At 43.7% G+C, this 10,495-nt stretch overlaps 1 protein-coding gene across 1 annotated transcript in view; it reads right to left on the bottom strand.

Annotated features, from left to right (window-relative positions):
• Positions 1–372: 372 nt before the first annotated feature.
• LOC124798313 (apolipoprotein D-like) overlaps positions 373–10,495 on the bottom strand; it is a 37,085-nt gene continuing 26,962 nt past the window's right edge. Inside the window, exons 4-6 of the mRNA XM_047261655.1 lie at positions 6,636–6,724; positions 4,596–4,688; positions 373–639 (exon numbers count right to left, since the gene is read on the bottom strand). Of these exons, the coding sequence (XP_047117611.1) occupies positions 512–639; positions 4,596–4,688; positions 6,636–6,724 (310 nt within the window). The 3' untranslated portion in view covers positions 373–511. The remainder of the gene's footprint in view (positions 640–4,595; positions 4,689–6,635; positions 6,725–10,495) is intronic.

The raw sequence follows: 10,495 nt of genomic DNA, 5'->3' as shown, positions 1-10,495 counted from the left end.
AAAAAATTTTAAAAATATAAAATAAAAATAAGAAAATAAACATTCTACTGAAACTATGAGAACAGTAACTGATGCCATCGTGAAAGTCACTCTCAGGTCTTATCGAAATACGATGTTAGCCTCATCAACAAAGACATACATGACGTTAGTTTTTCTTATTGTTTATCTTACCTATGAGTAAAGCAGAAGGTTTGTTTCGTTAAAGTCCGTTGTACATTGCTTGTATCACCACTAGAGAATGTAGTATCTACTTTTCTTTCCTCACGATAGTGGATGGCGCTATGGTTTGTCCTTAACATCCAAGATGATCATACATAAACATTACTTCACTTCATATACAACTAGGTAAGAATTTTTTATTTATTACTCAGTTAGAAATTAAACTTCTTACAAATAGGCGAACTCAGAAATATTCTTCAACTGTCATGCAATATCTCAGGTACCCAATTAAATACCCGAGAACGTCCACATGTGAATCTAGAGATAGTACTAGCAATAACTCGAATACAAGTTAGTTACAAGACTGCAACGTCTTTATGTAAAACAGCGTTGACAGGTTGTTGTTTTTCAGATCGGCTTTCATTTTATTTACCACGTCTTTGCTTGGTGACTTCTCCCGGGACAAAAGCCATGAATATTCTGAAACAGGAGAAACAACTATATTGGTACACGTCACATCGAATTCTGTTTCATGGTAAAGATTGCTTTAGTGCCATTACTGTGTTGTCAATAAGTATAAATCGACTGCAGACTTAAAAGTATCAAAAAAAGCAATTCATTCAGAAAAGTAGCTACGAAATAAATTACTCAAGAGTCGAAGTACTCTAAGGCAACTTCTTTTACGCTACGTTTGATAAGAAAACTTGAAATGAACCTTATGGAAAACAATTCTTTAGAGGCAGAGACCCGTATCATGTCTTCATTTAAGTTAGCTATTCTTTTGATGTAGTCCTGAACTACATTCTGTGTCATATTTGCAGCTTTGGTATTTAGATTGTTATTACTGTTCTAGAAAGGTCTTATGCCACTGTCTTAGTCATTAGTACTTAGCGATACGGCAGTGGTATCATAACACAATCGTAGTCGTCATTTTAAATTTTAGGCACTAGTAGTCATTTATCATATTTAGTCTTTTTATTCAGTAAGTCTCGAGGAATAGCATTCATGAGATGACCAAATAATCCCTTCTTCAAGAGCAACCTAGAATTGAGAAATACATGTTTTCACAATAAAATGCCACCACAACCGATACAAGCCCAATCGCATTCGGGAGGACGACGGTTCAATCCCGTCTCCGGCCATCCTGATTTAGGTTTTCCGTGATTTCCCTAAATCGCTTCAGGCAAATGCCGGGATGGTTCCTTTGAAAGAGCGCGGCCGCTTTCCTTCCCCATCCTTCCCTCACCCGAGATTGCGCTCCGTTTCTAATGACCTCGTTGTCGACGGGACGTTAAACACTAATCTCCTCCTCCTCCTCCCAATCGCACTGATAACCAAGGTCAGATGATACCAGGGTGAGTCAAAAGAAAAACTTAAATTTGTAATAACTAATCGAAATTTCGCGCCGTTATCCTGTAAGCTGGTAAGCTTGCTACAAACAGCGTGCAGGTGGCAGCATAGTGCAGATGCACACATACCGTCGCAGTATCAGTATAAAGAAGGCCGCCCTACTTGCGACTTGCACCAGGGAAGAAAAGCATTCTGTTATTCGGTTTTTGCGTAGTGAAGGTGTGAAACCTATTGAAATTCATCGACGAATGAAGGTTCAGGACGGTGATGCATGTTTGTCACAGCAGCAAGTCTGCGAATGGAGTAGGAAGTTCGCAAATGGTGTAACTTCAGTGGAAGATGCTCCTCGTCCAGTTCAGGCACAACGAGTTGTGACTCCACAGAACATTGCAGCAGTTGAAGCCATAGTGAAGGAAAACCGCCGAGTGACACTCAATGAAATTGCAGCATGTTTACAGATTAGTCATGGGTCGGCACACCACATTATCCATGATGTGCTCTAGTTTCACAAAGTGTCTGCAAGTTGGGTGCCACGGCAGCTGACTCCTGAAATGAGAGAACGACGTGTTGATGCTTGTGAAGAACTTCTTCGGCGCTTTGAACGAGAAGGTGATGGCTTCCTTGCAAGAATCGTTACTGAGGACGAAACCTGGGTTCACTTCCACCAACCTGCTTTTTGAGTATCTTCTTCATCCAGCATACTCACCAGACCTTGCCTCAAGCGATTTCCGTATGTTTGGACCACTCAAAGACGCAATTGGAGAAAAGAAGTTCCGTTCTGATGAAGAGGTAAGCCACGCGGTGCATGAGTGATTGCGCGGACTACCAAAAGCATTTTTTTCTAAAGGAATTTATGCACTTTATAAGCGCTGGAGAACTTGTATTGAGCGTGGGGGAGATTATGTTGAAAAGTGATACAGATTTGTACCATTTCTGCACAATAAATAATATTTTTAAAAAATGTAAGGCTTTCATTTGACTCTCCCTCGTATCTCGGATTCTTTCTTCTATATCAAAAGAGATCATCTACCATTAATTGATGCCACAATGTAGCATAATAAATCAACATTTCTGCCTTGCTCTGGTGAAATAATGGTGTTGATGTACTGATTTGTAAACAGCCTCCACGGCAGAAATTAAGTGATAACTATACAACAAACACAAGGATCCTGCAAGACTGTTTTTGTTACCAACAGAATGTTAGCGACTTTGTAACGTTCTGGCCACCTGTGAGTACTTTATCTTCCGAATAGAAACGCAACGAGGCATTAATGCGTCCCAAGGATATCACACTGTATAGGTGTTTCAAAAGTCTTTCCAGTAGTGGGCGAATCGATCAGACAAGAAACTCAGCGAAAGCAATAAAAAAAATCCTAGTCTTCGATTAGCCCTTAAAGGTCCATAATAGGCACTAGTAATAATTTATCGTTATTTAGTCTTTTTATTTAGTAAGCCTCGAAGAACAGCACTCATGAGATGACCGAATAACAGCTTCCTCAAGAACTTCTGATAAATGGAGGCAAGCGAAGTGATCTATGATTCAGAAACAAGTTGAGTTGGGAACTAATGAACTATCTTACAAATTTAGTGAAGAAGAATTGCAGTAGCCACTCGACAACGTAAGAACCATAAAGCAGCTGGCCTGGATGATATACAGGTGGAGGAAGTAAAACGATTTGAACAAGTCACCACGAAATGGCTTGTCGAATTCTTTAATAAATGCTTGCGAGAGAAGCAGATGTCTAAAGTAAGGGGAAAAACCTAAGTAGTTGCCATTTTAATGCTTGGGAAAGAACCATCCATCCGCAAAAGTTGTCGACTTATTTCACTCCTATTTCATTTTTACAATATATCTGAAAGACTTGTTTTGAACTGTTTGAGCTCTTTGATTGACAAATTATTATTAGCTGAAAACGGAGGCTTCAGACCTCAAAGGAACTACTCAGCACAAGCAGCCAAATCAAATCAACACACAGAGGACGAATTTGAAAGAGATGATATCGTTGATATATCTTCAGCCTATAACACTGTGCAACACCATATGATGCTCCAGATCTACAGCATGGCGCCCGGTTTCGCCTTCGTGAAAATAATTGGCACTTTATTGCACAATCTAAGATTCCTTGTTGATTTTCAAGGAAGACGAAATCAACTAAAATAACGACTTGCCTCAAACAAGTGCTTTGTCGCTTGCCCTTTTCAATACACACATCAAAAAAAGTTTTCCAGCACCTCGGTTCCGAGAGTTCCGGAACCTGTATAGAAAATTGGAATGAACAACATAAACATCATTTCCGCTCTTTTTACTGTTCATGAAAACCACACATTGCTTGTTGTACCACCATCAGCGAGACCTTCAGAGGTGGTGGTCCAGACTGCTCTACACACTGGTACCTCTAACACCCAGTAGCACGTCCTCTTGCATTGATGCATGCCTGTACTCGTCGTGGCATACTATCCGCAAGTTCAAGGCACTGTTGGTCCAGATTGTCCGTGTGTCGGAGCCAGAACCTTACTACCGTGGTTTGAGGAGCGTTATAATGGAATCACGTTGACGTCTAGGCGATCAAATTCTCCTGGGGTAAATCCTATGGAACCAATCTAGGTCACTATCGGGTGCCAACACCACGTACGCAGATCAGCTTCCCGTTATTTACGCGAATTACATGACCTGCGCTTAGACATCTGATGCCACATACCTCCACAAACTACCAATAAGCTATAAAATCTCTGATAAGCAGAATCAGTGATGTATTTCGTCAGAAAGATGGGCAAACAAGCTACTAATCAGATGGTCATAATGTTTTGGCTCATCAGTGTACATGACAATTAAATTATCTGTCTTCTCCCTGATTTGCATATATTTTATGGAAGATTGCGTCCTTTAATCTCTAGAAATAGTACAAATGCTTACACCAGATTCATAGGGTCTAAGATTATTATACGTCTAAAACTTATTTGAGTTTTGTACTATTTGTGTTTGCACTGTTTTCATTACAATTATACATTAGTATTTTGTTCGCTGAGAGACTGAGTGAAAGATCTATGAGTGAAACATCTGATAGATACAACACAAAGCTACTTACTATAGTGGAAAATTCCGAGAATCTTCTTGCACGACCACGCTACGGCGTAGTTGTCGTAATCCGATCCGAGAATCGTCACTGCACCAGAAGCATCTGCAAGTGAAATTTATTAATTATCAACACGTTTTCATAAACTTCAAAAGAACTTACAAGAGAAACAGCACTGATGGGGAATACATTGCACCCTCGCTAGCACTGAGACTTCCATAGTCCTAACTTAACTTCCTAGATAAGTTCTTTTGCTCGAATCCTGCCACATCCAGAATCGTATCAGTGAGTCCCTGCGCTCCTATAGTGTTCGTGTTGGACACGTAATATTTAACTTATGGCAGAGTAAATTTCCTTGTTCTTGCTGCGAACTACGACGATATGCCCGCGAACTGCAGCTCTGATTACCATCATTCAACGTTTCCTCGCGATGCAGTGGTCGCATCAACACAGTTAAACGAAAACGGATTGGAGACAAACCCACTTTATGAAATTTAGTATCGACTACCTGACAGCAGATGATGTGTTTCGGTACGTTTTGAAGACACATACACTGAGGTTCTAAAAGTCATGGGGTAGCGATATGCATACAAACAGATGGCGGTAGTATCGCGTACACAAGGAATAAAGGGCTGTGGGTTGACGCAGCTGTCATTTGCGCTGTGATTCATGTGGAAAGGTTTCCGACGTGATAATGACGGCGCAGTGGGAATTAACAGACTTTAAACTTGGAATGGTAGTTGGAGCTATACGCATGTGACATTCCATTTCAAAAATTGTTAGGGAGGGGTAATACACTGTGTCGAGAGTGTGCCGAGAATATCAAATCTCAGCCGTTACCTCTCACCACGGATAACAGCCTTCACTTAACGACCTAGAGCTATGGCATTTGGGTAGAATTGCCAGAGCTAGCAGACAAGCTTCCTTGCGTAAAATAAAAGGAGCAATCAATGTGAGACGTACGGCGAACGTATCCGCTAGGACAGTGCTGTCAAATTTGGCGTTAATGAGCCAGGGCAGCAAACCACCGACGCGAGTGTCTTTGCTAACAGCAAAACATCGCCTGCAGCTCCTCACTTGAGCTCTTGACCTTATCAGTTGTACACTAGACGACTGTAAAACCGTGGCCTGCTAAGATGAGTCTCGGTTTCAGTTGGTAAGTGCTGATGGTGGAGTTAGAGTGAGGCGCAGTTGTACACAAGGCACTGTGCAAACTGATGGTGGCTTCATAATGGTGCGGACTGTGTTTACACGGATCATCGACTAGAAATGGCTACTTGGAGCCGTTCATGTGCTTCATATCCCCTAACAACAACGGAATTTTTACTGATGATAACACGCCACGACACTGGGCCACAGTTGTTCGCGACTGATTTGAAGAAGATTCTGGACAAGTCGAGAGACTGACTTGGCCACCCAGATCTCCCGACGTGAATCCCATCGAACATTTCAGGAACATAATCGAGAGGTCAGTTCGTGCTGAAAATCTTGCACCGGCAACATTTCTGCAGTTGCCGATGGCTGTTGTGGCAACATCGCACGATTTTTCTGCGGGGGAATTCGAACAACTTCTTGAGTCCATGTCACGTCGAGATGCTACACTACGACGGGCAGAAGGAGATCCGACACGATATTAGGAGGTATCGCATGATTTTTGGCACCTCTGTGTATTTTCCGTATGGTAGTCGTCTTACTGTGGAGTAGCTCTGGTATTGTCGAGTACCTCAAATGTGGAAATTAATATGTTCCCTTCATTTTTATATCAAGGCATGGATTAAATGCTAACTGCTTAACGTGCGTAGATATGATCTCCCACGAAAGAATAGGGAGCAATGATTCTTCATTGGATTGCTCGCATGCAGTGGCTGTGCTCATTGTTATTTCAAATATTCTTCTGAAAAGTTTCGGAGCATCGTGATTAACTCCATCAAGCACAGCGCTTTTTAGCCTAATAGTTCCCATTGAATAAACTAACACAGATATTTTATGTCTCAGTATTGTGCAGTTCGCTGCATCAAAAGCTAACTTCCAACAAATGCACTTCCCACTTACTTATATCTGGGAAGTTGAGGGTGAAAACCCCACTACCATCGCTGCTGGTCTGTAACGCTGTGCCTTCGACGATGGTCTCTTTCCGAGTCCTGTGAAAAAGATGTAACAGAGAAGGACGAGTGAGTCGATATTAAAGGCAATAACAGTACAGATTAACATAAATAACACATACAAAAATATGTCAGCACGAATTCAGTCATAATTTGACCAAAACTTATGGAAATTTTAAAGTGGTATTGATTCTATCCCCGCAATACATGGTAATCAAACTGGTACGTGAGTCAGGCAATGACAAGACAAAATTTAAAACTTCAAGAAGTTACTAACAGCAAGTCTTTTCAAATAGTTCAAATGGCTCTAAGCACGATGGGACTTAACATCTGAGATCGTGACTCCCCTAGACTTAGAACTACTTAAACCTAACTAACGTAAGGACATCACACATATCCATGACCGAGGCAGGATTGGAACCTGCGACCGTAGCAGCAGCGCGGTTCCGGACTCCAGCGCCTAGAACCGCTGGGCCACAGCGGCCGGCAGCAAGTCTTTTAATACAGCGTATCAAGTAAGGGATTACAACAGGGAAATCGTCAGTGTTGCTGTAATCGGAGGTCTTGGGGCACTGCCAGTGAAATGCCTGATGCTTAGTTAGCATACATTCTGAGATATTCCCGTATCAGAGGAACTTTTTTATGGATCTGCAGGACATGGAACGTATCAAATTGGTATCAAGTGGATCGGCGTAGAAGTGATAATACCAGCTAACAGTCTCATGCTGCACGTATTGCTGAACTGTGCTTCCGCCTTCTTTGCGTATAGACTTTTTCGCTAAAGTGAAAGGTATTACTTGTTATAGGAGAAGACAAGTCCCAAAGTAGAAAATCTTCTCATGAGGTAAAAAGAAGTAATTAGTATGGTATTAGTTTCCGTCTCCACCTCTTCTGCGGTTTCAGTCTATATTGGTGAGTATTACAATTTTAACGCCAGAAAGGATACCAAATAGCGAAATTTTACTTACTGTGCAAATACGAGTACAATGTAGTAAGAAGAACGCATGATTAAATTTTTAGGCGATTAGGGGAAGCGCATTGTACGAAATTTAGTACCTAGGGCTGCCAGAAATAACGTCTCTAACGAGGTTGGTAATCGGGGCCATCTGAGCTTGGATGGCAGAGTCGGGTACTTTATCCCATGCTGCTTTAACTCTGTACCAGAGTACAGTCGTAGTGGCTGGTACGCGATACTTGTGCCGTCTTGCAGGGTTTACCGTTCCTACCGATTGTAATTGTCGAACTTCGTCCCTAAGGGCATCGATCTTGTCAAAAACTCGTAGAGCCTTGTCACGGACCTTCTCTTGTATGGTGGTCTCGTGGAGTACGTAGCGGATGTCGACGTTTCTTGTCCACCATGGAGCTCCTGTGATCCATCGATAGCAAATGTTTTGCAGCGCTTGGAGTTTGTTGTAGGTGGAGACGCACGCAGTTCCCCGCGAGGTGGAGCCATACAACATTGTGGGTTCCACCGTTGCCTTATACAATTGGAGTTTAGTCTTAGGATTGAGATCGTTACTCTTCAGGAACGGAATCAATGACCTGGCCATCTTCTGGGCTGCCGTCTTCTTGTCGTCAATATGCTGCGTAATTTTTTTGTCAAGGTAGACACCGAGATACTTCACTGCCGGCGACCATGGGATAAATTGGTCAGCTATTTGGAGTCTGTCGTTCAGAACTGGTTTCCTCCGTGTGAATAGAACGGCTGCCGTCTTCGTTGGGTTGATCGTTATCTTATTGTGCAGCGCCCAGCGTTCCATTACAGCAAGTTGCCGTTGCATCCTAGCGATTAGCTGGTCCAAGTGTCGTCGTCAGAAAGGCCGTATCGTCCGCATAAAAACTCGCCGTAACAAGGGGGACTGTTGGGATGTCATTTATATATAAGTTGAAAAGTAGAGGCGAAATGACAGAGCCCTACGGAATTCCTGCGGAGATCAGTTTCATTTCGGAGTTTTTATCGTCGACTCGGACATACAGTTTCCTGTCCTGCAGAAAGCTGTCTATGAGTCTAATGTAACAATCCGCAATAGGGGTAGTGCGATGCAGTTTGACGATAAGGATGGGCCGCCACACCTTATCGTAAGCTTTTTCGATGTCAAGGAAGACACCAATCGTGAAGTGCTGCTTGTTGTATCCTTCTTATATCCGTTCGGTGATCCGTATAAGTTGAAGTTCGGCAGATAACGTGTCCTTGAAACCGAATTGTTCGGGTCGTATAACATCATGCGCTGTAAGCGTGTCATGGAGCCTCTGCAACAGCACTCTCTCGAGCACCTTGCCAAGGGTTGGCAAGAGGCTAATTGGCCGGTAACTGTTGGGTTCTGCTGGGTCTTTACCTGGCTCAGGTATTGGAACTACTCGAGCCGTCTTCCATGACGTAGGAAAATATCCCTGCAGAAGGCAGCTGTTGAGAATTCGTGTAAGGAGCACAGTTGGCTTCCTGGGCAACTGTTTCAAATCGGTGTTGCTTATGGAGTCGTTGCCCGGCGCATTATTCCGAGTCTTCCGGATAATTTTACGGATCTCTGCTGATGTGGTGAGTTGTGGGCGGCTCGGCACAGGCGCAGCACGAAGAGCAGTCCATTCTGCTGTAACGACGGCTTCCTGTTCCTGCAGGTGGACGTCGTTCACGGGCGTCGCTGGTGTAGACATCTGTTCTTGGTAAGTCGTAGCATACAGCTCCGCCTGGGCGAGTTCGTCATAGAGGAGGCCATCTGGTCCTCTGACGGCTCGTTTAGGTGGCCGCTGGTGTCGTATGTTCTTGACTACCTGCCATTCGTTCTTGGTTCGAAGTAAGAATTCATCCATCTTATCTTCCCAGACCTGCTGTTGCCACTCGGCCACTCTCCTGTGCAGTTCTCGTGTTAAGACGTGTGTTTCTCGTCGATCGATCGGGTTTCTATAGCGGAGCCAACGTCACCTGCTCCTGTTTCTCTGTGTCTTCAGTTCTTGGAGTAGAGGCGGGAACTCGTCGAAAGCTACTACAGGGTAGACCGTGTGAGTAGTTGCCCTCCGTTTGGCTACCTTTATCTTCTGCGTCAAAGTTTGCACCGCGATGTCGATGGCTTCCGGTGTTGAAACGTCCTGCGTCGGGCAGATATTGTTGTCAAGATATGTCCGAAATTGACCCCAGTTCAGAGTTTGTGAGGTTGGGGGCGGAAGGTTGGCCGTTGCGTTTTCCACTATACTGATAACAGTTCGGTGGTCAGACGAAAGATCGTCGACAGTGCGGAGCTGGAGGTTCGTCTCAATATTTTTGATGACAGCAATATCTAGGACGTCTGCTTCTTGCCGATCGACGTAAGGAATCCGTGTGGGCTCTCGTGGGCCATGGACTGTGATGCCCAGTTCTCCTTCCATGGCAATCAATGTTCGTCCACGAGGGTTCGTACGTCGGGAATTCCACGCGACGTGCTTGCTGTTAAGGTCACCTCCTAGGAAGATTTTGTCAAAATTGGTGAAGATACTCCGTAGGTCGTCTGGCTCCAGGTTTTTACCGGGGCTGTTGTACGCCGCAATCGAAGTGATGTTGCCTGCGGTCGATCGAACCGTTACTGCTGTTGCCTCCAGATGCTGGAGGTGAGGTAGTGTTTCATGATGGTGCCGCAGTTCCCTTTTAAGCAGAACTGCGGTCCCTCCACCTCGTTGGCCTTGTCTGTCCGTTCTATAGACGTACATGTTACGAAATCTGAGCTCAGTTGTTGGACGAAGGTGCGTCTCCGATACAAGTGCGATGTCGATTTTGTGACGTTGTAAAAATTCAGTGAATTCTGTTTTCTTGTGTTTCATTCCGTTGGCGTTCCATATACA

The sequence above is a fragment of the Schistocerca piceifrons genome, chromosome 1 (assembly GCF_021461385.2).
Source record: "Schistocerca piceifrons isolate TAMUIC-IGC-003096 chromosome 1, iqSchPice1.1, whole genome shotgun sequence".
Taxonomy (NCBI): Eukaryota; Metazoa; Arthropoda; class Insecta; order Orthoptera; family Acrididae; genus Schistocerca; species Schistocerca piceifrons.
The sequence above is the reverse complement of the archived record's forward strand: the minus strand, read 5'-3'. Positions and strand labels throughout refer to the sequence as shown.